Here is a 27,336-nt window from a genome sequence, read left to right on the forward strand (position 1 = left end):
ACAATTAATCATTCACTTGTGAGATTAAAGTGAAATAGTGTGTATGTAAATCAGAGGCAGATGGACAATAATGAAAAGCAAACAAAACTTTTTAACTTGACATCTGAAATGTTGAATATAGTGCTTATGCTGCCTTACACATGTGATTAAATGGTTGCATTATATTTACAGTTTTTCCTATTTCCTACAAGTCAAACAGATGCATCATTTCATGTGTAGTGAAGTTCTAGAGGGACCACAAGTGCACATCAAATTAAATGTGTAATAAAGTGTTTGAGGAATTGCAATGTATGAGATTTATTTTATTATGATTGTACCTTTTAACAATCACTGTATTATTTGATGTTAACATTATTTTAAATTTGAGTGCTTTTGCTTTAGTCATAATCAGTGCTGAAAGCTGAGCCCAAATGAAATGGAAAATTCTCCATAAAAATGAGGTTTTGTTGAAATTTGAGGTAGACACTTACTTAAAAACTTAAGATGCCCACATCTGATCTCTTCACAAAAGTCATGATTATAAGGCTTATCCATTTTAGAAAAGTAATGTGATTATAACATTATGGTTTTTTGCACAGGAACAAAGTGTGTGCATCTAATTAAGTAGTTCAAAGACTTATAAAACAATCCAACTTTACACTTACATTGAAGAAATGTGCTGTAGTTCTTGCTAAAGAAACCTTGTTACATCCTAATTTCAGCAGTTCATCCTTGGATAAAGTTTTGATTTTTTTTAATATGTATTACAACTTCTTTTTTTCCAGATTTTTATTGTTTTAAATACAAATTCACACAAGTCTACAAAAAAACCTCTTAAACAAGCCTTGGAGTAGTATTTCAAAATTGTCTGATTTATCCACATTGGTATATTTGAATCAGTGCCATGTGAACCTTTTAGTGAATTCCACAGTGGACTTGTCAGGAAGGACTGGATTTCAGTGAAGAGGAGCTAAAGAATTCATTACTACTGAGTTAATTTTATTTAATATTCATTTAGTGCTCTTTTTAGTTTTCCTTTTTTCCTCTCCCTCAGGTAACGCAGCAAGATGTAAGGAAAGAAAATCCTTTGCAGTTTAAGTTCAGGGCCAAGTTTTTTCCAGAGGATGTATCTGAAGAATTAATTCAGGAAATAACTCAGAGACTTTTCTTCCTTCAAGTCAAAGAAGCGATCTTAAATGATGAAATATATTGCCCACCAGAAACTGCAGTTCTTCTGGCTTCTTATGCTGTCCAGTCCAAGTATGGAGATTACAGTAAGGAGATACATAAACTAGGCTACCTAGCCAATGATAGACTTCTCCCTCAGCGGTGAGTGGGACTGTTTTTGCATCATCTGCTGCATAAAAACTTCATTACAGCACATTTTTGATAATTAAAATATTAAGTGATAATGTTCATTAATGGTAGCTTTCTTAAGAGTGCCTGCTTTGCTAGTAAAATTTAGAGATCCTAATTTAGACTTTAAATAACAAAGAGACATCACAACTGTGGCTTTCTTGAGACCTGTTTTCTGTCCATCCACAACCACCTGCACAGATGCAGTTGAACAAATTTCCGAAGTACTCCAAAATGATCTAATGTACTGGAGGCTTGCTTCTGCTAAATTAAAATCTAAATAGAGGTCAATAAGATTAATTTTGATACTCCTTTTCTTAAATTCTTGGTGCTTTTGTACATTTAAATGATAATAATTTCCTGAAAATAATCATAAAGTGTATTGCAAATGAAATATATTGCAGAAAAAGACTAGCCTGGACAGAAAATGGAAAGAACTAAATTACTGCTCTTGCTGTTGAGCATAAACTCTTTTGTATCAGTAACTTTTCTAATTGGTTATGAACAGTAAGAACCAAGATTATAGTTCTCTTTCTTTACGCAACTGAAACCTTGTTCCTGGCATGTTTTGGCAGCAAGAGAGCGTTGCAACACAGACGTATAATGTTGGACAATTTTGTGTAGATGAATGCATAGTGATGTACTGTGGACAAATGTTTGCTAACTGAGTATGTAACATTAACACATCCTCAAAAGAAGTGAGAGCCATGGAATAATTTGAGGTTTCTTTTAAAAAGTCATATGCTTTGTCTCTTTGGTTTGAAAACTCGAAGTGGAAACTCGCTTATTAGTGTAACTAAGCTTGAGAATTTTCTAGCAAGCAAAAAAGCGTTTCAAAGGATTGTGGTGAAGTACTGAAAGAAATATTTGTAAAAATGTTTCAGATTTCTAAAAATCCTGTCTAAGAGTTCAGTTTTGGCTCTTTACTTCCTTCTTGTGACAATGAAGTCTATACTTCTTTCTAGAAAAATACCCTTAGTTAGGAAGGCAAGGAGATGTAGAAACAGTAAAACTGTCATTACTGAATGTGTTCACAAATCTTGGGCTTTGCTCAGTTATGATGACAGCCTGTGAACACTGGAGTGCTTGTATACGACACAAATTCAAATACTTAAGATGCTCCTTTTCAGTAGACAAATGTTCAGATGCTTTCCCAGCGTATGCTTTCAACCAGTCGTGTGCCAGTCTGCACTGAGTGAACACACAGCTTTTGTATTCATTCTGACACAATTATTCCTGTTTTGCCTCCTGTTACCAGGAGATTTGCCAGAAAAACAAGAACATTATAAAAATGCTTCAGAGCAATATAAAATGCAATGTCAGAACCACTTACTCGCTGGGTAAAAAACTGGCTGGATGTCCAGGCCCAAAGAATTGTGGTGAACAGAGTTAAATCCAGTTGGCAGACGGTCATGAGTGGTGTCCCCCAGGGCTCGGTTTTGGGGCCACTCCTGTTTAACATCTTTATTGATGATCTGGACAAGGGGATCGAGTGCACCCTCAGTCAGTTTGCAGATGACACCAAGCTGGGTGGGAGTGTTGATGTGCTCGAGGGTAGGGAGGCTCTGCAGAGAGACCTGGACAGGCTGGAGCCATGGGCTGAGGCCAACTGGAGGAGTTTCCATAAGGCCAAATGCCGGGGGCTGCCCTTGGGCCACAACAACCCCCAGCAGCGCTACAGGCTTGGGGAGGAGTGGCTGGAGAGCTGCCAGTCAGAGAGGGACCTGGGGGTGCTGATTGACAGCCGGCTGAACAGGATCCAGCAGTGTGCCCAGGTGGCCAAGAAGACCAGTGGCATCCTGGCTTGTGTCAGCACTAGCGTGGCCAGCAGGGACAGGGAAGGGATCTGACCCCTGTCCTTGGCACTGGTGAGGCCGCCCCTCGATTCCTGTCTTCAGTTTTGGGCCCCTCACTACAAAAAGGACATTGAATGACTCGAGCATGTCCAGAGAAGGGCAACGGAGCTGGTGCAGGGTCTGGAGCACAGGTCGTACGAGGAGCGGCTGAGGGAACTGGGGGTGTTTAGTCTGGAGAAGAGGAGGCTGAGGGGAGACCTCATTGCCCTCTACAGCTCCCTGAAAGGAGGGTGCAGAGAGCTGCGGATGAGCCTCTTTAACCAAGTAGTAAATGATAGTACAAGAGGTAATGGCTTCAAATTGTGCCAGGGAAGGTTTAGACTGGATATTAGGAAGCATTTCTTTCCAGAAGGGGTTGTGAGGCGTTGGAATGGGCTGCCCAGGGAGGTGGTGGAGTCCCCATCCCTGGAGGTGTTTAAGAGTCGGGTCGACATAGCGCTGAGGGATCTGGTGTAGTTGGGAACTGTCAGTGTTAGGTTAATGGTTGGACTGTGTGATCTTCAATGTATTTTCCAACCTAGGTGATTCTGTGGTACTTGTTTCCCAGAGTAGACTAGCTTTGCCAAATTTTACTGAAAAAGGTGAGACAAGATTTGAATTTGATGTTAATTAGATACTTAATGTTCACCTTGAAAACTGTGTATTTTTTGTTTGAAAACTATGAGCTGGGTAGCAACAAGCATCAAATCCTTGCTGAGTTACTCAGCAGTAGTCCTTGCGTATCTGCTAGTGCTGTTTCATTAGTGGCGTGTGAAGAGAGAATGGAAGGGACTAAATGACAAGGTAGCTATCACCAAAGACATTACCAGCTTTGAGGATATCATAGAAACACAGAATCATTTGAGATTGGAAGGGGAGCCCTGAAGATCATTTAGTCCAGTCCCCTTACTTAAAGTAGAGTCAGCTAGAGAGGTGGTCGATGCCCCATGCCGGTCAGCATTTGAGGCATTTGGACAATGCCGTTAATAACATGCTTTAACTTTTGGTCAGCCCTGACGTGATCAGGCAGTTGGACTAGACAGTCACTGTAGGTCCTTCCAACTGAAATATTCTATTCTAACTACAGGAGGTTATTCAAGGCCTTTTCCATTTGGGTTTTGAATCTTTCAAAGTATGGGCACTCTGCAACCTCTCTGGGCAACCTGTTGTAGTGTTTGACCACCTTTGCAGCTAAGAATAAAATAAAATATTGTGCTCAAGTGTATTTAACTTGTGCCCGTTGCCTTGTGTCTTTCAACTCAAATTCAGTTCAAAAAGAGGAAAGTGCAAAGAACTAGAAATTTAACTTAATTTGGGAAGTCCAAGAAAGCACAGGTCACCATGAGGGTGACCAACCTCTGGCAAAGGTTGCCTGGAGAGCTTGTGGAGTGTTTCCCTCCTTAGAGATATTCAGAAGCTGTCTATACATGGTCCTAGGCAACTGTCTGTAGGTGACCCTGCTTGAGTAGAGAGGTGAACAAGATGACCTCCAGAAGTCACTTACAACCTCAACTATTTTGTGATTCTGTGAAGCTTGGGAACAGGGCTTTTCAGGCGGACACTTGTGTGACATTATCCTGGGAGAGTGTATTTTGCAATATCCTGTTTTGTCCTTTATTTTTTTGATTGTTAGCTTTATGTTATACTACTATGAAAGCTTTTGAACATTTTGTGAATATCTGCTGGAGGAATATAAGAAATAATGGTGGAAAGCACCTCACAATGTAAATATCACAGCATAAAAATCAGGCCTGATTTAATTACAGAACTTCTGTAATAAGTTAACGTTGTTCTAGAAGACTTAGAATTAATTGTTTTACTGTAATAGAAACTTGTAAATTATTGCCAGGATGCTTTTAGATTGTTACAGCCAAAGCAGGCTGTTCTGCTTTGTACGTTCTGACGCAGTCTTCTGTATTATAATTAGGCTTATACTTTTATTCAAGGCTAAAGTTGAGAAAACAAAGAGACAAAAAGGAACATTGCATCTTCTTCTGTCATTTAGCTGTAAACGTGTCAGCTTTGTGCAGGTGCAAAAACTAAAACCTCTGCCTCAGTTTTGAGGATGCACACCAAGCAAATCAAAATGTGATATGGCTACCACTGAAAAGCGCTCTTCTCTAGATATGGGGAAGAGCAGCAAATCAAGTGACAGAAAGATCCTCTAACAGAAGAAACACTGTGTTAGTACCTTCTGCATCACTCAGTCTATTCCTTACTGTACTTTCCTAAAAATGTAGGGGAAAGCAGTAAATCCTTACTTTCCTGAGTAAAGAGAAAGGAAGGAAAACAACTGTTCTGAATTTTTTTATAATATTATCTTGCAGGATCTTTTTTTTTAATTGTGCTTTAAAATTTCTCTAGAAGTGCTTGAAATGCTAGATACATGGTATAAAAGCATAATAAAGTTAAATTCATTTGATTTCTTACTGCAGTACTACATTGAAAGTTCTAGTAGGTCAAAAGATAATTTCATTATTGCAGCTTGCTGTAGATAAACCTCAAACATTCTGAAACCACTTCACTGTTTATTTTATTTATTTAAAAAAGCAAACAACAAACTACTCCTAAAGCTCCCAACAAACTAGTTTGCTAACTGGTCTTAATGCTTTTTCTTTAAAATGACAGCAGAATGAAATCTTGAGTGTATCTGTGCATACCTAAGAGATTAATTTGCAGCCTTGCCTTATGAGGATTTTATAGGTCTGCATTTGATGTGTTCCATTTTATGACTTTACTGGAAGTTGAGATATGCTATGGTGTGAATTTTCTATTAGAGTATAAAATACTATGACAAAAGAAGTGATTTCACACTATTTTAAAAATGTATTTATTGAAATACGAAGTTTCTGTGTTTGTTTGGGTTAAAAATACCAGCAGTGTATAGGAAATAATGTTTTATTCAATTACAGCATACGTTACCCTGCGTAATCAAACTTATTTTTAAAACTTTTAAGAGGTTAAATTGGTTGTCTGTGTCACTAAATAGCAACAACTTCTATTCACAGTGTGTTAGAACAGCACAAACTGACAAAAGAACAGTGGGAAGAAAGAATACAGAACTGGCATGAAGAGCATAGGGGAATGTTAAGGTAATTACATAAAACATTTTCCAAGACCTTTAAGACATTTTTATTATTAGGATGTATTTCGGGAGGTGGCATATTTGTTTGGAAACTGCTTTCTTTTATTCCAGCCAGGTTAGGCGTTATCAAAAGCTTCCATGAAAGCTTCAGTGAGGGTTGAGTTTTCACAATTTATGTTATTGGTTTACCTACATGATTTTTGGCAAGGTTGTCAACTGCCTTTGTCCACATTTGCCTGCCTCTAAATTATATTTAGTATTTCCTGAGGTCACATGATGAAAAGACAAAGTGTGGTGATCGAACTGTACTTGCGTATTAAGGCATAGACCTCTACAAGTATCTGAGTCAACTAAATTTTACACTAATTAGTTATTCTGCAGTTACCTTATTCTTACAATGTACTTTAATTGGTCTACACTATGACACTATTTTTTTCTTCTTTTATCAGGGAAGATTCTATGATGGAGTACCTTAAGATAGCACAAGACTTGGAAATGTATGGAGTCAACTATTTTGAAATAAAGAATAAAAAAGGAACTGAATTGTGGCTAGGAGTTGATGCTTTGGGTCTGAATATTTATGAGCATGATGATAAGTAAGTGGCTAATACTCATTTTGCGGTCCTGTCCTAGGAGATCCTATCTGAGATGATACAAAAACCATCTTATTGTGTGTTCAATAACATCTAGCAAAACAGGTTCTCAAAGAGCTTCTAATCTGTGTAAAAGATAGGAAAAGAGAGATGTCAATTGCCAGAATATTTGAATTTTAAAGTTTAAATAGAGATGCAAAAGAAGGAAAAGGAAGAGCAGTGCTGTGGAAACTTAGATTTACGTTGTTTAAAACGGTTATATGATAGTTAGCTCATCTTCCTATGGTTTCTTTCTGTACTTTTCACTCCCTCAAGACTTTCTCTTCAGTCAGAATGCAAAGGACATTGAGAAGCTGAGCAACATGTTAAATGAGAAACATTTTGTAAGAGCAGTGGTTAGGATTATAGCTGTTAGAGCATGAAAAACTTTAGTATCTAAAAATGAAATCTTTTAGACATCAAAGAAAATAGATTAATCTTGTATCCTGGTAGAGATCACATATTCTGTCCTATTTGAAGAAGGAGAAAGCTGAAATATACAAAATTTGAAGAATCTGAAAAGAGAATAACAGACTTGTTCTTTTGTTTCTTTTTCTAAACACTTGTTACTAGTATCTCATGTCAACAGTCCTTTCAGTGATTTGAAATTAAACATGATGTATTAAACACCAGATAACAGCTGTCAACTGAACTGAAACGTAATGCTTTTTGATGTATATACTCTGTGACAAAATTCTGTAAGCCTTAATTGCCATTAGATGGCAATATAACTCCTGAAAGAAGGAAATACTCAGAAAATGTTCAGATCAGATTGAACTATCAACCAATTTTTAGTATTCTTTAACTCTCAATAGTTAGCAATCAAATATCTAAACATTTTCTAATGCTTGTAATTAAAAGAATATGAATTGGAAAAAAAATTTCTGTGGTCATGGAGAAAAAAATTTGCGGTTATGCAATTGGTGCATAACCCTTTAATGGTTTCTGAACTGAATTTATTTTACTCAAGATGTAAGGGAAATTAACTTGAACTTTGGAAATACAAGAACACATATCTTGCATCTAAATAAATTGAAGTATGGCATTGCTGAAGGCTAATTTAATTTCAGTATTTGAAATGTCAGACTTTTCCCAAATCTAAATAGTTATTCTTTTCACTGGAAATAAATTATCAACAGCTTAGAAAGGATCAGTGCATGATTGTGATGTTTAGCATCTATTTAGTGGTAGTAGAATAAGTCACCAATAGAAATTTCTTCTGTAAGTGCTCATGTAATTTGTTCATTTGATGGACTTGTGAAGAAAAAAAAGTTACTGAAGTATGCTTGAACTGTTGTTATGTTTTGTAAATGTAACTAAGTGTGATAGTGAAAATAATATGGAGTTAAGGCGATGGACATAAATAAAATGTCTTTGCTGCTTCTAATGAGAACTTTCTCTTTGAAGGCTGACACCCAAGATTGGCTTTCCTTGGAGTGAAATAAGAAACATCTCTTTTAACGACAAAAAATTTGTCATAAAGCCAATTGACAAAAAGGCCCCTGTAAGTAGTGTGTAGAATAGTATGCCTTTGTATATGAAGAGGTTTCAGCATGCAAGGACTTGCTCTGGCATTATGGCATCAGTAAAGATTTTGTGACAGTTGTCATTGTCATTGGTAGAATAGTCAGGAATCAAAAAGTAATTTTAATTTTCAAGTATGGTATGTTTATTTTCTGTATTCATTCTGGTTAATACTCTTAAGATTTCTCTCTTTTTTTTTTTTTTTAAATTTAAGTCAACTAATATTTTGTGATATGTTGAAAAGCCACAGTGTAAGATGCTAAATTCTCTGGCCCCCCACCTTTCATGAGAAATTCTAGGTCAAGATTCCTCAGAAATCAAGCAAAGAATAGTCTCACTGTTTTAGAAGTTTAAATAAATAATTTTGTGTAAACCAGGTAACCTCTTACATGAAGGAACCCAGACATAATTTTGAATTTATCTTACAAGTTCCTGACAGTAACTAGATTTATAGGTTATGGTGTTGGATTGCTCAGAGGGTGCATGTCAAAATACTTGTAATTTTAAATTTAAAAAATGCAAGCATGCAGTAAGGGTTTGAGTTTTGTCACAACTGTATTTTTAGATTAATGTATATGCTGTTTTTGCTAGGATTTTGTTTTTTATGCACCCCGTCTGAGAATTAACAAGCGAATTTTGGCACTGTGTATGGGAAATCATGAATTGTACATGAGGAGGAGGAAACCTGATACAATTGAAGTGCAACAGATGAAGGCCCAGGCTAGAGAGGAGAAACATCAGAAACAATTGGAAAGGTAATTAACAAACTTCCATGAAACAGAAAAAAAAATTCTTCTACCCTTTTAAGAAAACTAAGACATCAGACATCTTAGCATTTTAGAAAATAGCTGCTTTTCATTCTGTAATATGTAAGCAGGTTTGTGGATTGTCATGGCTCACTTGTCTTAATAGAAAGCCGTATCTTTTTTGAGCTTTCAGCACAGTAATAGTAGCTGTACTGTTGTTTCTCATTACGTTTTTGTGAAACAGTCTTAACTCTGTTGCTTGATCCGTAGAGACTTTTATACTCTGCAGGTGAACCTTTAAAGTAAGTTCAGTGAAGAATGTTATGGCTTACCTATTGTATATTTAAAAAATGCTGTTGCCATTTCTAGCCCAGATGAAACATCAGTCGTGTCTGAAATGCAGGTATAATTGTGGATTTACCTGTTTGAACCATAATCAAGGTTGCTAATCAGTTCTGTACAGTATTTTGAAGTGAAACTTGGTGGGTTTTGCATTGTAAACTGGATTTGAAACATTTAAAATTACGTGCTTCTCTGCTAGCTGAATAAACTGAAAAATAGGCTGCCAGCATCCTTAGAGTAGAATTTAATCTGAAGTTAAAAAATCTCTTACTATTTTTTTTCAGGGCACAATTAGAAAATGAGAAGAAGAAAAGGGAGATAGCAGAAAAGGAAAAGGAAAGAATAGAGCGTGAAAAGGAAGAATTAATGGAACGTTTAAGACAAATTGAGGAACAAACAATGAAAGCTCAGAAAGGTGCGCTCTTACGGGTCCTGGATTTGTTTATATCTTCTGACAATGTGTAGTTCAGTTCCACTGTTCTCTTGGTGTGTGTGGACTTTCTTGTTGTTTTGGTTTATGTTTTTTTTTAAATTTCTTTTGCTAGTAATAACAAGAATTTAGTGGTGTATTGTTTAAGAGAGATTCTTTTTCACTGAAAAGATAGCGTGTGTGCATATATGTGTATATTTGTAATGTAAAACCAATTCCTAATATAGAAAATTTTCAATTTTCTTTAATAAAAAGGGAATTAACATGTACACAGTTCAGCTCAGAATTATGAAATGCTTAAAGTACTGAAAACCTGGAGTTGGAGGGAGCAGGGAAATTAGAGGAAGATTCAGAGTACTTCCTCTAGGATTTTGTGAATTTAGCTTTTCACTTGAAAATTCTTTGTTCCCTCATTCTCCTATTTCCTTGTAAGTTTTGAGAATTTTAAAATTAAAATCTTGTCAGATTTTAGTGAATAAATGTAGTTTCACCAATCACAGTTCTTTGTGTTGAACCACCCCATGGAGTCCCTGCCTCTTCTGTTTACTAGTCCCTTCTCTGTGTTCTTTCTTTGCTTCAGGTTTGGTTCACATTCATAAAAGTTTTGTTCTTCTCTTCTGTTCATAACTGTTGGCTTCAGGCACGATAGAGAAAATCACTGAATAAATCTATGCAGATAAATTACATATGGCTGACACTGTTCTCCAGCTCTACCCCTGCATTTTTTAGTCTTTCAATGCAGAACAGGTTGGACACATCCAGACAGGTCCAGACAGAGGAACTATGCCTTAAAATTGTTTAAGGGAGAGCTGTTTATCCCAGGACAAAACAGTGTCAGGATGCTTCTAAAGGTTTTAACAATGTATGCTTTCTCATAACTTTTTTGTAAACAATATAGCCTTATTTCTGATGCAATACATAATGTTCATGTGTTGCTGGTCTTTTTAGCCTTCTAGTCACATGTTATATAAATGGTGTCTGCATTCTTTAGTTGTCTTGGTAGTTAAGTGTTGTCCATCTTCATGGGGAGATTTTGTTTAAGTAGTGTTTTTAAATATTTATGCATTTTATGTGATTTTTTTTTAAGTACTGCATTTGTACAACTTCACATACTTGTAATGCTGTTAGCTTAATTTTATAACTGAAGCAGTAGGTCTGGCAAACCAACTGAAGAGTATTGATTACATGAGACCTACTTAAAACTACAAGTGCAAAGATGAGGAATGTGTCAGCATACCTGGGGAGATGCTTTTTTAGTATTAAAACATATGGTGAAGGGCAAATGGATCATTTCAATAACTGAGCAGTTGTTTAGATTTTCTGGCAAAGGAAACTATGGCAGCTATGCTTAGATGGAAAACATCATTAGAATCAGCAAGGAGCTTTAGAAACACTTTTTTCATAGTCACTTCATTTTGCACATCAGAGGAGTGTATTTTTGCCTGTGCAAATCTTACCTTGCAGTACTGGTAGATTATTACTTTTTCATATTTCACTCAGGGTTGTGTCCTTTAAATTGCAATATTTTGCTAACCAGGCAGGTAGACAACTATTATCCCTCCCTTGATTTAAATTTTCCTGTTTGCACCTTTTTGGCTCTGTTCTACAGAGAATCTTTCTGATGGGAGAATCTTCCAATGAGAATTTTCCATTGGGTCTTAGGTCATTTTGCTGGAGGCACACACCTAAATTGTCTGTTGCAATTAAGGAATCTTTGTCAGGCATTTCAATAGAGTAGAAGAGTTTTTTGCCTTTTTTTTTTTTTTTTTTTTTTTTTTTTACTGTAAGAGCATGATTTAATGTATAAGAAATCTCGGTAGTAAGAGCGAGGGTATATGTGCATGAATGTATACATATATTTAGGTGTTCAGTTTTATCAGTGAGGTGGTAATTTTCTGAAGCACTGGGCTGTCAGAACTGTCAGGTGAGATGAAGTATATCCAAAGTATATTTTAGAGGGGGGGGGGAAATCAGACATAGAGCAGAGCTTCAGGTAACATGCTCAACAGCTTCTCTTAGCTTGAGGCAGCCTTGTAAATCTTTGTCAACTTTCTCAGTTACTTTATTTTGAGCATGTTACAGCTGTTATCTGTGTTACATGTGAGGAAGAGCTAGGTAGTGATATCTTGTCTGCAAACTTTCCTTTTGGCAGAGCTAGAGGAACAGACTAGAAGAGCTCTAGAACTGGATCAAGAACGAAAGCGTGCAAAAGAGGAAGCAGAGCGCCTGGAAAAAGAGCGTCGAGCAGCTGAAGAAGCTAAAGCTGCTCTAGCCAAGCAGGCAGCTGATCAAATGAAGAACCAGGAGCAGCTAGTAAGAAGCTTTAACCCTATTTTGAAACAAATTTTAAAAAGATAATTGAAAATTTAGCCTTTTTTCTTGGTTATGTCTATTTTGTCAAATGGACAAGTATGTTGAAACATGGATAAAAGTATGTGAAATACTGTTACAGATTGTTTTGGGAACTTTTTTAGAAAACCGTATTACATTTGCCATTACTTACAAGAAAAAAAAAACAACTCTGGAGCTGTAGGAAATTAAATGATGAAGTAGACATTTCAGACTGACAACACTCACTACGTTCTCTTTCTAATAGTGGCAGGCTTACTCAGCTGAGAACAAGAGTAGCTTCCTTCTGCAGTCCACTGGGAAGCCTGTTCTCTGAGGCAGGTCTGTTCTGAAGCTTGATGGTGGTGGTGGGGAGTTGGTGACACTGGTTTGGGGTGGTTGTTGTTTTGGGTTCCCCCCTGTGTTTCCAGCGTTTTACAGTATCTTCTCATGTTCTGTGCTAGGCTACTTCTAATTCAATATTTTCACATAACAACTGAGGCACAAGAATAGTAGAAGAAATGATTTCTCAACTATAAAATTACTTTTGTTCTTCTATAAATTTAGCACACGGTTCTGAAGGCAAGATTTAGCTTAATAGTACTGAGATTATGATCCAGAATGCTAATTTGTAACTACAGCTTGCTCTTTCCCAGCAAGCTTTGGAAGTGCAGAAGATAAATATTTTTTCTGGACTTATTTCCATCAGGCAAGAGTACTGATTCGTTCCCTATGTCAGGTATGCTTAAAATTTCTATTTTTAGCGGAGAAGTGATGGATGGTAAACTAACTCTTTTCAAGTCGGATCACAGCAAAGGCTCTGCTTTCTTCCACTGCATAGCCAAAATGATACCAAATTAAAACTTCTGCTTTTTTTTTTTTTTGCTTTTCAGGCAGCGGAACTTGCTGAATTCACTGCCAAGATCGCACTTCTAGAGGAGGCCAAGAAAAAAAAAGAAGAGGAAGCCTCGGAATGGCAGCACAAAGTAATGAGCTCATGCTGTGTGAAGTCAGAACTTCAAAGAAACTAAGGGAGATGAGTGTGGAAATCCCACGGGAAGTCCATGGGATTGAATCTCTCTTTCCCTTAGGCTTTAGAGAAGCCTTTCTTAAAGGTTTTTGTTCTCCAGTCTACTGAAACCAGCCTATAGTTCTATTTAACTCATTTCTTAAATAGTCGTGAAGGGGGGGGAAATTCTCATCACGAAGGCATGATTGAAGATTTGAAATGGCTTCCTTACATGTGGTGATGAAATAGATTGGAGCTTCGTGTTGGAAAAGAAAACACCTCAGGAGGGAGGTGTACGAAACTGAGTGGTGGTGAAAAGATGAACCAGAACAATAAGAAAGACACATCAAATGCAACTGGACAATAGTTTAAAGCAAAACAGTATTTCTTCACAAAATCTGTAATTAGCTATGGATGTGAATACTAATTGTTTGCACAGGTTCAAAAAGTGATTGAACAAATTCTTATAAGTTCTGGTTGAATATGAAATTTGAAGACATTACCTTTGACTTAGGAAGTCCCTGAGCCTCAAATTTCAGGAGGCTAGAAAAGTTGGAAAGCAATCAGTATGACTGTCCTGTTCTCTCACTCTTCTCTTGTCTACTGCTGGAAATAGCTGCACTCTGGTACCACTGGTTTTGAATTGTATCTTTCTTTACTCTGTATTCCTATTTGGCAATTTTTAGTGTCTAAGCTAGTCATATCATTTATGAAGGAGAGTTTCCATGTGTCTGAAAACATCTCAAATATTTATTTTTCCTTTTCTGACTATTCATAAATCCTCTTAAAAGATGCTAAGTACTGTTTACTATATTTAGGCTTTTGCAGCCCAAGAGGACTTGGAAAAGACCAAAGAAGAACTGAAATCTGTGATGTCTGCTCCTCCTCCACCTCCTCCCCCACCAGTTATTCCTCCAACAGAGAATGAACATGATGAACATGATGAGAACAATGCCGAAGCCAGTGCAGAACTGTCTTCTGATGGTGTCATGAATCACAGGAGTGAGGAAGAACGGGTAACAGAAACACAGAAAAATGAACGTGTTAAAAAACAGCTCCAGGTAATGAATATTCATAATTGTATCAACATAATTCAAGCTTTGTGTTTTCATTATTTGTCAAAAATCTCATTGAAATTATGGTGTGCCAAGGAAACAGCCTTTTTATCATTTACTAGGTTTACTGCTAGTTTACCAACCAATATCATTCATGGTGTTCTAGAAGTGGAATGGATAGAAAGATTAGATGTAAGATTGTGCTTTATACCTTAAAAGTGTTAGCATGTTGTCACATTGGCCAGTAAACATTTCTAATAGTTACATAATGTCCAGGACACTGAATGTAAAAACATAGTGCTTTCCTTTCTCAATACTGAAATTCATTAAGCAGTAGGAACAGATACTTGCTTAATAGTATTTGTGTTTATTTGCAGTCATTCACAGACATTGTAGATAAATGCAAAAACTGAATTATGCCCATTTTGATTTGTCTTGTTTCCCTGAAATGGAGCATAGTTTTCTAGATTAGTCTTACCCATCAAAGTATAATAGTCTATAGTAGTGGTAACCCTTTGCCTTGTATGAAATGTCTATTTAGGAAGGAAATAAAAGAAATGGAAAGCTGCTTCTTTTTCTGGCAGCAATATCTTAGTAGTGTGTATGTGCAATATCCTTTCTGCTTGGCCAATCGCTGAACAGGATCAGGGAGATAAACAAGAGCTGTCTTTAGTCAAGCAGAAATTGAAAAATAAGGTCATTCTCCTGCTTTATCCTGCTAGTCCCTTTCTTCTTGGATGTTAGAGTATGAGGCCCTTTTTTTTTTTCTTTATTTTGATGCCCACACTTATGTAAGGAAGGAATCCTATGCTCTCCTCTCTCCCTCTGCAGTCTTTATGATAGACCTCAGAGCCTGAGTTACTAAATAGCACAAGTGTTTCATAGATTGACATTCAAGAAATCCTTATCCAAGCTGCAAAATAGTTGTTATCAGAAATTCCAGAATCAATAAAAGATTAGTCAAAGCACTTAAATGCAAATATTTTATTCAACAGGCTTTAAGTTCTGAGTTGGCTCAAGCCAGAGATGAAACCAAGAAAACACAAAATGATGTCCTTCATGCTGAGAATGTGAAAGCAGGCCGTGATAAGTACAAGACTCTTCGACAAATCCGACAAGGCAACACAAAGCAACGTATTGATGAGTTTGAAGCAATGTGAGAGCTGTTACTTTGCATATATGTTCCTCGTAAAGCTGAACCACCAACAGAGAAAAAAGCAGGCCTTTGCAGATTTGATGGATTGCACCCCACTTTGCCAAAGCACTTAATACCAGTTTGACTACAGTGGCTAGAAGACAAATTTAGGGGAAGCTATTCAACAGGCAGTCTGTCATCCCTAGCTGTTTGGGGGGAGGGTGTGAAGAATGATAGCAGTTTTTTCTCCATGTTTTCAGTTTCATTGTTCCATAGTTTTTTCTTTGGAAACTGATGTGAAGTATATAACGACTGACAAGTGTATATATTGCTTAAAATTAAGAAATAGAAAGAAGAGTGGAACTGAACCTAAACTGGGTAGGTACTATTTCAGTATGAAGTTTGAAATTACATTTTTCAATGTAGCTACATCATTAAGAGTTTGATATTGCTGACTTTTGGGGGTTTTTTTCCCTCCCAAGTGAAATTCTTCGGTGTTTCATGTCCTGTCATCATTGATGGTTTTCTTTGCCTGCCTGTTCACAAAGGTCTGGATGGCAGGTGGTAGTTCCAGGAAATATTTTTAAATGGAACACTACCTGTGGGCAGCACATGGCTGCTGGTAGGTTTGAATAAGTATTGCTTTTCTTAGATGTGCAAAATGTTCTAATGCAGCAAAGGAAAAAAATACAAAGCTTCATGTGCTATTTGCTTGTAATTATTTTATTTGCAGTAGGGAGACCTGGACCTTTCTGGCAAGGGAGCATATGAAAACATCAGTCCCAGGGAGGGGACAGTATCCTACCTCACTACTATGTACATGATGACTGGTCTTTCAAACACCATTAAAAAAACCCGTTTAAATTGACTACACAGTGATATCATAGAATGCTAGGAGCCCTTACTCCTAGGATTTCGTTTTACTTTTAAGATGGATTTATAGTGCTAAATACTGTCTAACTGCCTTCTGTTGAGTTTAAATTGTAAAAGCACATTACATGTTTTAAAGCTGTAAACTGTCACTGGTATACTATCTCCTGGAAGGGGTGTAGAATGTGCATGTCAGTTTGTCTTTGGGTTTCCAAATATAAAATGAAAGTTCCCAGAATTGGACTAAAAGTGTTTGTAGCTTCAGTTTCTAGTGAAGCCAGTATTGTAATTGTCATATCTGATGTCAGATCATTGTTATTAAGTCCTTTCCCTCTTGAAAAGGAGACCTAATTTTTTGAGAAATTTGCTTAGAAATTGAACTTTAGAAATAACTTTAAAGTTAACGTGGACTGCAGTTATTCCTTCTGTTATAGTACTCTACTAAATATCTACAGTGGAAGATCCTGCTTTCTCTGAGGATGGTTCAGCTCTTTTCTGTTTGATATTATGCACTCATAAATTTACACTTATCTATTAAAATTTGCCATTTTATTAAACATTTTTTTCATGCACAATAGGTTTAAATTTCTTATGAACAGTCCAACTAAGTTTGTTTTTTTTATTTTGCGGAGTTAAAGGCTGGCTATGTGGGGTTACATCATGAAAATAAAATAAAGATACATTAATATATTTTTTGGTTCGTGGGGCTAAACATATCTGGTTGACCTTGAAGACTGATGTGCAGATGGTGTGCACATGCTTCAAAATGCTGCTTGGTGGAAGTTGGTGTTTCTACTTGCAGTGCGTTTTAAGAACAGGTTTTGTTTCACAGGCTTCATACACTGAAGCTTAAGAAAATTTCTGAAGTATTCAAACAGTTTGCCATAGCAGGTGAAATACTGTGCTTCCAGTGAGTTTTCATTTTTCTCTGGAAAGTGTGCATTAACACTGATACATCAGTTTCAGTGTTGGGAAAAAATACCAGTAAAGTTTGCTGTTCATAAATCTGCAATATATAGAGTAGGGCTAAATGGATTAGATCCATTTAAAAAGCTGTGTGATTTTTTTTTTTTTTTTTTTTTTCTAAACAACCAGGAACAACCATTTGTAATACGGATTTTCACAATGAACAAAGTGGTAATAGCTGCTGTCACCAGCAGTTGGGAACACTTACTGGTGCAGAAATACTAAAAATACATTTAATGATTACTTGGTAATTTTCCACATGCTTTTTCCTTTAGCATCATGTTTTGTGTTGTACAATTAAGCTACAATTACATCTACTATTTTGGATAACATTCATTGGTTAACAATAAAGAGATACAGTTAATTTCTCTGAGGTCCATTGTTGTTATTTAATGCCCTTTATTTCTGACAGCTTTACTAAATGCACTGTAATAGCCTTTCTCCAGAGCAGTGTACAAAATTTGATCATCTTTTGTTTCACACCCTGGTCAAAATGAAATTTAAAAAAAATACTCGTATCCTTAGAGAATGGTACTCTGCTTAAGAAATTACCACATAAAGTTGGGAGGAAGCACTGGTGATTGTCGATTCAAAACAAGATGTAGATCATCAGAGCAAATTGGCTCTCTTGAAAACAGGTTAATTTGGCCACATAAGAGCTCTATGGGTAATGTAAGAACTTTCAATCACTGCCTACATATTGCTTAGCCTCAGGTTAAGTGAAATTTAGTTTAATAGGTCAATGTCTTAAGCTTAAACCTTGATGTGGTTTTTTGATACTGCACATTATAGTGGACAGTGCTGTCAAATATATGCATGGCCATATGTTTTAGATAATAGCAAGTTTATGTGCTTTTTCACCTGTCTAATGCACTGGGAGAAGGCAGGAACAGTCCTGTATAAAGAGGTATACAGATTAATCTGCTAAGCAGCTCTCACATAAATGAGACCTCTTCTCAGGTGACATTTCATTCTATTTTGTATTTCTTTGGCCTTGCACTTGGTACAAGTACATGACCCTTTTTGTTAGTTTGTATGGCAGAATTGCTATGATAAAATAAAATGTGTACTCGATACTTTTAACTGTGCATATTTCTAGTTTTATACTTCTCTCTTCTTGGAGCCTCTCCAGCTTCAGCATTAGAGTTGAGTTTTCTCGCTTATTAGAGAGCTTCTGCATAGGTATGTGACTTCAGAATATTGTGCTTGAAAGGGGAGGTAAATGTTTTGAATGTGGTTTTTTTTTAAATATCTCTTGAGGTGGAGAGAAAAGGATGCAAAATAGTGCCACTATATATGGGCCAGACTCATACAATCACCCAGAATGCCTTGATGTGAAAGAAGATACTCTGTCTTCTTGAACTAGTACCCTCTGCACATAAAAACCTATATTTTCTGTTGGTTGTACTCTTCGAGTAATGTTTCTTTTATACTCTGTTTATTTTGTTCAAAAGAAAACAAAATTTATGTCTGTCTCTTTATAAACCAGTTTGGAAAGTGTTATTGTGCTTTTGCCTCCTTAAAACTTCTTCTTTGGGCTATTCAAGTTACCTGCTTAAGCACTTCTGAGGAAAAAGGATTTTTATTCTAAATTAAATATATTAAGCTTCTGAGGAGAAAGTAACCTCTCAAGTATGTTTTTCTTAATTTTTTAAAGAATATATAGAGATTAAAATGATTCATTAAAACCTTTTTCTTTTGAAAAGGAACTTTTTTGCAAATATTTTCCATGTCTGCTCACATGTGGACAATCTAAAAAGTTGTTTTTCCTGAAACATCAAGATAGTTTCAAGAATTAGGGATTTCGAGAAAGATGATGTATCCCAGAGGAATGAGGTTGCTGATGCTAGTGTTCATAAGTGTACTTTGAGTAAAAATATCAACATAAGAACACTGAAGGCTTCTTTGCAAAAGAGCATAGTTCACTTATTAATAGAAGTTGTCATACACATAACAATGTATTTTGGCTGGGTGATAATATTTTCCTGGAAAATGTAAGTGTCAATGGATCAGCATATAAACTGTGGTAATTTCTTTGACCCCCTCAGAGCATATCCTGTTGTTTATGCTTAGAGATGGAGAGTACCGGCCTCCCAGCCAAAATGCCATGCTGGCTGGTCAGCTGGTTGGGTGACTAGGAGATGGTTCTGGCAGGCTGCTGTGGGCACTTACCAGGCAGTGTGTCCCTTGGCTCTGTTCCCAAGCGAGCCAGTGCAGCACCTTTCCTCCCCAACCATTTGATCTGCAAGCATGTGAGTTTTACACAACTGGTCCTTTTCCCAGTTTGGGTACCCAGTTAGCAGTAAGGAGCAGTTCGGAGCTGGAAGGGATGGTGTAATGGTGGAGAGGAATGGTGGATGGCTATAAGGAAAAAAAAAAAAAACACAACAACCCCACAAACAAAAAAACCCCACAAATAAAAAAACCCCAAACACAAATGTGGTCAGCTAGAATCCTTAACTGGCCCATTTATTCACTTTGTGTTGAGAACTCCTTTTCGGTGTATTATTGCAGCATCCATAAATTCACTGTGTGACCAGTAGTTTGCTAAGCAAATTCAGCAGCCAATTTGCAGGAGGGAGTTGCAGTTCTCATTTCACTGAGCTGAGCCCAGATCTGCAGGCATAGGCCAGATTTTGTTTTGATTCATGAAGTCTGTCGCTTGTGTTCACTTTACTATTTGCAGACTCTGAGTTGACAGACTCCTCCTTTGGAGGGTGGTTAAAGAAACTTTGACTTGTTTTGCTTTTTCTGCCTTCCATGCGAAGAGATTGCTGACATCAAATGTATATTGCATGTAATGTGAATGAAGTGGACAAAGCTCAAAAGCCTCCCCTCAAAACTCCAATCCCAAGCCATCAGATTTCTTCACAAGGAAAGACCACAATGTTTGCAGCAGTGCCTGCAGTATTCAAGATATTCAGGAGGAGAGATTATGCCCACATAACATAGTTTAGGGAAAGACAAAGTTAGCAAAGGGAAGTGGAGCATTTTGAATTGCTGGGATTCTATTAGGTGTTTATATTGGGTTTTGTAAATAATGTGTCAGAGTGTTTCTGTTCACAGCAGTAGACTTTAGGCAGCAGAAGAAACGAGGGGAGATGGAAATGCACATCAAAGGAGGCGGCCTAGTCGGTGCAAATATTCCGAATGCACGTGTTTGTAAGAGCTAATGTTCCCTGTGTTCTGGATAAGTGGATCAGGTGAAAAAAGATCAAGCTCAGAGGTAGGACAATTGCATTGCTTTTTTTTTTTTTTTTTTTTCTTGTTTGTCTTTTTGTTTGTTTGCTTTTAAGCTACCTTATTTACATGCAAGGGGTTGCCATTACCTGAATATTTAGCTGAAGGCTTTTAGAAAGCCTGCTGCCCAGCCATAAAAGGTCCTGGAGTTCTTAAGGCCACGTGTACCCAGGCTGGCCTCTGTATTATAGCTTGCTAAATTTTAGCAGAAGACATCCTCTGCAGTCTGATAATTTTGCCTTAGAGCCTTTCTGCATTGACAAGATAAGAGTTGTGTACACGCATGGTTCTAGCTGCCCCACTACTTGTTCCAGCAACGCAGAACCCACGTGTACCCATGTGAAACAGTAATCGCCTGACAGGCTCTGTGACCACATACACTGAACTCTGTGGGATCTCATATCAAGTCTACATCTCCCTGTGGCCTCAGCTTTCATGCTTCTTTTTCACCCTTGATTTCTTCATTAAACTTGATACAGTATTTAACTTCTTAATCTATAACTTCAAGAATATTCTACTAAGCTGAGCTTCCAGTAAATGTAAAATATTTTCTTAAAATACATTCTACTAATGAGTTGAAATAATTGCACTTTTATTTAAGCAGCACTTCTTATTAATTAATAATCTCTATAAATATGGTAATTGTAGTTGTATTGCCAGAAAGAGATTCATTTGCATCGGGGCTGAGGCTGAAAACTTTTTTGCCAAGTGCACTTCGATCTTCAACAAAGTAAGTTGAGAATGTGTAGGTAACATCTAGAACACACAGACCAGTCAATTCTGTCACCACCACCTTTATTGATGGGAACAAATTCATTTATGTTTGAGTGAGCAGATTCTGTGTTTAGGGATTTGGAACAGGTCAGCAAGCTGGCTCACATCAGAAAAATTTCTGAAAATTTTAAGAAATCTTCATATCATCAATCAGCACTTGTGCTATAAGTTTTGTATCCTTGATAGTTTTTCTTCAGCTTCATTCACATTTTGAATTCTTGAATCTCTTCTTTTGCAAACAGTGTTTCAGGCATCCATCTCTGCTCAGTGCCAGTTGTTGTACTTCTCTGTACCACTTGAAAACACAGCTCTTCCTCTTTCTTCTTTTGCATTTGGGATCTTACAGTGTTGTTTTCAACAAAGCCAGCTAACTCATCATATTTAAAATTAGAACTATTACTTCTACTTCTTGGAATAATCTTTGAATTAATTCTGTCTACATGTTCTCTTGTCAGGCATGCATAGTATATGAGTATATGCCACCTTATAGATGAAATACCTGTATTGACTCATTAATAATTGCTAATACCACTCTGGAGAACAGAAAACAAGTATGTTAACACATGCAGAAAACCAGGGAAGATCTGAATCATAGCATTTATACCCATGAGGTTCAGCTTTGAGCCCAGCCCGTCACACACGTAAGGGAGCATGTAGGAGAGAACATCCGTGCTTGCATTGTGTAGTTTGTCTATCTGACTGGACTATGGAAGAGAAAGCACTGGAATAGGATGGTTATGCCCCCTCAAACAGCAGAGCAGTTGGGCGCAACTGCATGGTGCTATGGCTTTGCTTTTCTGCACAACAGTTGTCCTGGATGTAAAAATACTGAATAGAAAAAAGCATGAAATAGTTGACTTTCTCCTGGGGACTCTTATTGAAAAGTTATGTTTACATTCCTGCCTGGCTTTGAACATCCTCTGACAGTCACCCTGGTAAAAGCTGAAGTCCTTGCTCTGTAGCCTCAGCGCAGGTATCTTTGAGTTTGGGATCCAGTGGCTATTCAGCCCATATGGACTTCAAGCAGTGGCAGCGGTGAGGGGAAAAGATCTCATAGCTGTCTGTTCATTTTAATCCAGGGCAGTGAAAGTAATTCTGGAGGACCTTCTTTCTAGCGGTGGCTTCTGTGTGCTTTGGGTGGCCCTTTTCATACGTGTTTCTCCCAGTCTTTGAACTGATTCTTCTCCCCTTGCTTTGCTGCTGTACTGTTTGTTGGGTTTTTTGTCCTTGCTAGTGTGTCATATTTATTTCATCTGAAGAATAGATTTCAGTTTAGATGATTGAGAGCTTTAATGCAATTAAATAACATTGTTTCAGTATGAGAATGCAAATTAAGAAAGGGAAGGAAGATGTTGCATAATTATTAGTTTAAAAACATTGTGTGGGAAAAAAGTTTAAGCCTTAAGACCTACCAAAAGAAATATGTTGTATTAGCTGACTACTTAGATTACAGCGTGGAAACAAGAGGCAGGTAGCGACATATGGCAAGGTAGACTTCTCAAACAATTTATGGTAGCAAAGTACTGTGGTAAAATTTATTGCTATTTGCTGGATTCTTTAGAGAAGAGAATACCATATATTTTTTTCTTCCTTCAGTCGTATTTCCTTTAATTATTTCTGTTGGTGCTTATTCTATCAATTTAAGAGTAAAAATGCCTTTTTCCTCCCTGGTGATTTTTGTAAAATTGTGTTTTGCCTATGACACAGCAACTAACTTTGCAATCTGGAGATTAATGGATGAAGCTATTTTATGAGGGAAAGGTAGTGTAATTTGCTTTGAGTTTAACTCAGCTTGATAATTTATACACACACATATATAAAAAATATATTGCATGGTTAAATTGGAGTTTTCCAAAACAGGATGTCATCAGGCCTTGTAATGGCTGTATTAAAGTGAAATACACAAATTGCTACTTATTTTTATATAAACTTTGATCTTGAATAGTTTTAGAAATCAAGGTTTTTAGAGCTGTGTTTTATGAAATGGTTTAAAAATTGTTACAGCATGCAGAGTGAGTATGGTTCAGTTTTGTCCTCGTGTCCAAATCACATCTATTTGCACATTTGTTTTCATCGTCCTGCAAAAGCCAGTTGTTTCGGGGGATCTCTTAGTACCAGGAAACATTTCACTGATTTCAGTGGTACCTTCCCAGTCTACAGTTTCACTCACTGCCAGAAGCCTGTTTCTCCTCCCCACCCCTGGCCAGGAATTGCTGTCAGACGTTTAAAACGCCAGAGTGGTTTTGGTACTTCTAAATCTTAACCACACGTCTTGTTTGCTTATGGTCAAGCCCTGGAAGTTCCCACTGACTTCCTGTGCCAGAAAAATGATTTGTGTGGGAAACAGGCTGTAGTATAAAATTTGATGTAACGTTCCTGCATGTTACATGATGTAGCTGCACTCATTAATGTGACATAAAACGTAGACTGAGGGCTTCTTACTTTTGAATAGCACTCATTCCCTGTGGTTATGCAGTGACAAAAATAATCTGGTAATGAAGTCTTTTTCCTGATTCCTTTTGAATAAAATTCTGATTTACTAATACTTACAGCTGAATTGTTTCTCTAAAAGAATCAGAACGAGAGGTTCACACTATAGGAAGGCTGAATTAAAAATACTGGTTATTATTTGCCTATTTGTAGTATAATATATTTAAGGAAGTCATTCTCTAAAAGGAAAATATTTTTCAAGCTACTTAATTTTCATAAGAACCATCGTGGAAATGACAAATCATTTAAATGTATCTTCACTCAAGTAAATTTTGACTAATTGTAAACACCAGAGAACTTCAGGAGAGAAATAAATTTGAGAGACATTCTTGATGCTGTCCTCACCTCTACTCCAAAAGGCTCATGCAAGTCAACAAACGGAATAAACTAAACCCAAAAGCTTATACAGCAAACAGTATGTGTGCTGTGCTAAAAAGATGTCTGAAATCATACTGGCTGTGATTGAATGTTCTACTTGGTTCTATATTTGGTGTATTTATGCACAAGGCATCTTATCTCAGCCACCTTTGGGAGCAGTTCTAATACAGTCTTACCTACATCATATCCAGCTGTGGTTTGTCACCTGCATTAGCAAACTAGTCCTTGGGTGACAAAACTGCTCCCTGGGTGAATTTTAGGTTAGGTTCTTTATAATGCTAAAATTTGCCGTCAAAACTATGTAGTGTGTGCAAGAATTTGACTCTGGAATAGTAGTTAAAGAGAGTTGGACCTGCTCTTCAAGAAAGTCAATGAAGATGGGTTCTAGGTGTTCTTGGGGGCCTTGGTCACAAGAACCACATGTTTCTTCATTCATTTTCTGATGCTTCCCTATTCTACTGACGTCTTAGAAACAAAATTGAGTTAGAAATTAAATTCAGAATAGTTACAGGGAGTGATGTATTCTCTTTTGGATGTTGCTGCATATTTCTATTTACTGTTTTTGTTTATTATCCTTTTGCTAAATCTACTTGATCTTTCTGTGTCTTTTTGTGCAGGTTACAAAAGTACGATCTCTTGCAGCCCTTAGGATAGGAACAAGGTAAAGATCAGCAGAAGACCTGTGGTCTGCCAAGGCCTGCTATTGTGCTTCTGTAAATCTGGACAGTTTACAGCGCTTTAAATTAGGTGCTGCCTGGTCTGTGAAGAGTTTTTTGGAAGGACTGGGAAGTGCTGTTACGACATTTCATTAATCTTTGATTCTTTCATGGTCTCTCTAAATCTTTCCTTTGTTGTCTTTTCCCAGGAGAAAATTCGCTTTTTTAAGTATTTAAGCTGTTGTTCTTCCCAGAAAAACAGGGAATAGTACTAATATGTTAATCTTTAACATGTAATGGGATGTGCTAGAGTGAATGGTGATGTGACCCCACAAAGTGCTTGGGGGATCTTATAGGCTTTGCCCACAAATAATGTGGTGTGGGAGACCTGACTCTGTATCCAGCCTGGGTAAAGTGAAATAAGAATAGATACTTTCCAAGTTTTATTGGTTTTCTACAGTTTCTAATAGCCTTGATGACACATGAATAGTGTCAAACAAGTTTCTAATGTAAAACTTCCAATTTAAGATACCTGTACATACACTTCCAGTGTAAGCACCTGTTGCTACTTGCCTTTTTGTACGCTATTAGGATGTGCATACTGTGTATACGTAACTGCATTGAATTGTGCACCCTGCACAAAAGACTGAATAAATGGGTTTTAATGTTAATTGGAAGAATCACTATTCATTTGATCAGTGTTACTTATTGCTAGTGACAATTTTTTTTTCACTTCTCTGAGAAGTTTAATTAATTTTGTGGCACCAGCCCAAAGTGGAGTTCCCATGTAAACATCTTGTGCTGTGATCAGATAAGCCACAAGAGACTGGCTTTGTAAAGAATGGATTGCTTTTGAAAGAAAAGATGGGAGCTTGTAATTAAGGAAACTGGGAATGGAGTAGATGGACACCGGAATTATTCCCAAATTCAGCTAGGAATGAATATTGGGAATATATGAAACCTGGAAACACTTGTGTTCCTCGCGGTGCCTTCTTGCCCAGTGCCCTCCTGCACCGGGAACTGTGCGAGTAGATCCATCAGAGGACTTAGATCTGAAAGGGCAGCTGCCAAAGCCTTACAGCATGTGCCCAAAATCATTAGCTGGTAACTGCCTAATGAGGGAGCTGCCTCAGTGCTCTGCAAGCCCCCCATTGATCTGGGGTGCTGCCTGGGTGCTCGCTGCTGTGCCTCCTGCAGGCATCCACCCTCCGGCTTGGCTAAAGGCAGAGGGCCTGTGTGCACTCCATCATAACAGGGTTTGGAGCCACATCCTCCACACCTCAGGACTGTGGGTGGGCAGGGTGGGCTGTGGGTCATCACCAGCCTCTGCTGAAACCCCGCCAGAGTTGGGACTGTGCAGAAGGAAGCCTGGAGCGCAATCAGTTGAGGCAAGACCCTTGCTCAGCCCTTGGAGGACGAAGTTGGGGTTCAGGACACCTAGAGGAACATAAAATCCAGAGCTATAGGATTTTAGGGGCTGCTTTGCACATCTAGGCCAGCACTGGGGCCTCAGGACAAGCTTGCTCAGCACTTGAGTGATTCTTTTAAAATTGTTTCTGCAGCCTCCCTCTCCCTGTGTGATCCACATAATGGGATTAGAGATGTTCCTGGTGCTCAGGAGAACCAAGGAACAGTGGCCTCCATGAATTTTACCTTTAGCTAGATATTAAAGTGTTTCTTCAATTACTGGCACTTGAAGCCACCTTCTCTAAGATTCTGTTTGCTGTTAGTACCTTTCACTGTTTAGTTTAGGTACTAACAGTGAAAAGTAGTAAGACCCTTTCATGCAAATACATCTTTACTACAACTGCAAAATGTTCGCAAGGATTTTATGTATTGTTGTGCTGCCTTTGCTGATGTCTGCCTAGAATGTTTTTTGATTCTGTTGTCAGTTCTCGAGTAGATGTCCTGCAGAGGGGGAATTGGGGAAGATGAAGTGTAATGTTACCTTAGCAGCCAGATTTAAAAACAAGATGAAAGAAAGTGATGTTGATATAATGAAAGCCTTGGGCAATTTCTCACTGCTGATCATAGCTTTGCTCAAAATGTAGCTGCTCTGGTCTAGCTATAACAGATTGGATAGGCTGCTTGTTGGTTGGAACGTGCCCGTTCACATCCACTGCTGGTGGCCGGCAGGAGCTGGTCTGGGAAGGGGAGGCAGTTCCCCACCAGCGGCTGCTGGAGGACTCAGCCTGGGGACATTGTCTCCTCTGCTGCAGCCGCTGTTTTGTATAAGCCTTGATGATTGCTGAAAATTGTCAGTCTTCCATACAGGGTGGAAATCAACCATGCCTGTGAGGAGACCGCAGGAGGCTTCTAAGTCACCTTGGGGGGGTGTCAGGATTTTGCCCTGGTGAGGATGATGTGGTTGTTGAAATAGCAGATTGGGATTTACCCATAGGTAAAGGTCTCTCTGAAGTATCGTTGTAGCAGAGTTGTGTGATGAAGAATGCTGTCCTGCAGGGAAGGAAAGTGTGAATTCAATCATGCCTGTGAATACCTGGCC

General features: G+C 37.7%; 1 protein-coding gene across 1 annotated transcript in view; it reads left to right on the forward strand.

Moving 5' to 3' along the window:
- Nucleotides 1–25,435, forward strand: part of RDX (radixin) — a 50,231-nt gene extending 24,796 nt beyond the window's left edge. Inside the window, exons 5-15 of the mRNA XM_074915908.1 lie at nucleotides 1,034–1,308; nucleotides 6,179–6,262; nucleotides 6,705–6,851; nucleotides 8,295–8,391; nucleotides 9,003–9,166; nucleotides 9,784–9,914; nucleotides 12,082–12,242; nucleotides 13,151–13,243; nucleotides 14,085–14,327; nucleotides 15,317–15,477; nucleotides 24,792–25,435. Coding sequence (XP_074772009.1) covers nucleotides 1,034–1,308; nucleotides 6,179–6,262; nucleotides 6,705–6,851; nucleotides 8,295–8,391; nucleotides 9,003–9,166; nucleotides 9,784–9,914; nucleotides 12,082–12,242; nucleotides 13,151–13,243; nucleotides 14,085–14,327; nucleotides 15,317–15,477; nucleotides 24,792–24,828 — 1,593 coding nt within the window. The 3' untranslated portion in view covers nucleotides 24,829–25,435. The remainder of the gene's footprint in view (nucleotides 1–1,033; nucleotides 1,309–6,178; nucleotides 6,263–6,704; nucleotides 6,852–8,294; nucleotides 8,392–9,002; nucleotides 9,167–9,783; nucleotides 9,915–12,081; nucleotides 12,243–13,150; nucleotides 13,244–14,084; nucleotides 14,328–15,316; nucleotides 15,478–24,791) is intronic.
- The last annotated feature ends 1,901 nt before the right edge of the window (nucleotides 25,436–27,336 follow it).

This window comes from Athene noctua, chromosome 1 (genome assembly GCF_965140245.1).
Source record: "Athene noctua chromosome 1, bAthNoc1.hap1.1, whole genome shotgun sequence".
In the NCBI taxonomy this organism is placed as follows: domain Eukaryota; kingdom Metazoa; phylum Chordata; class Aves; order Strigiformes; family Strigidae; genus Athene; species Athene noctua.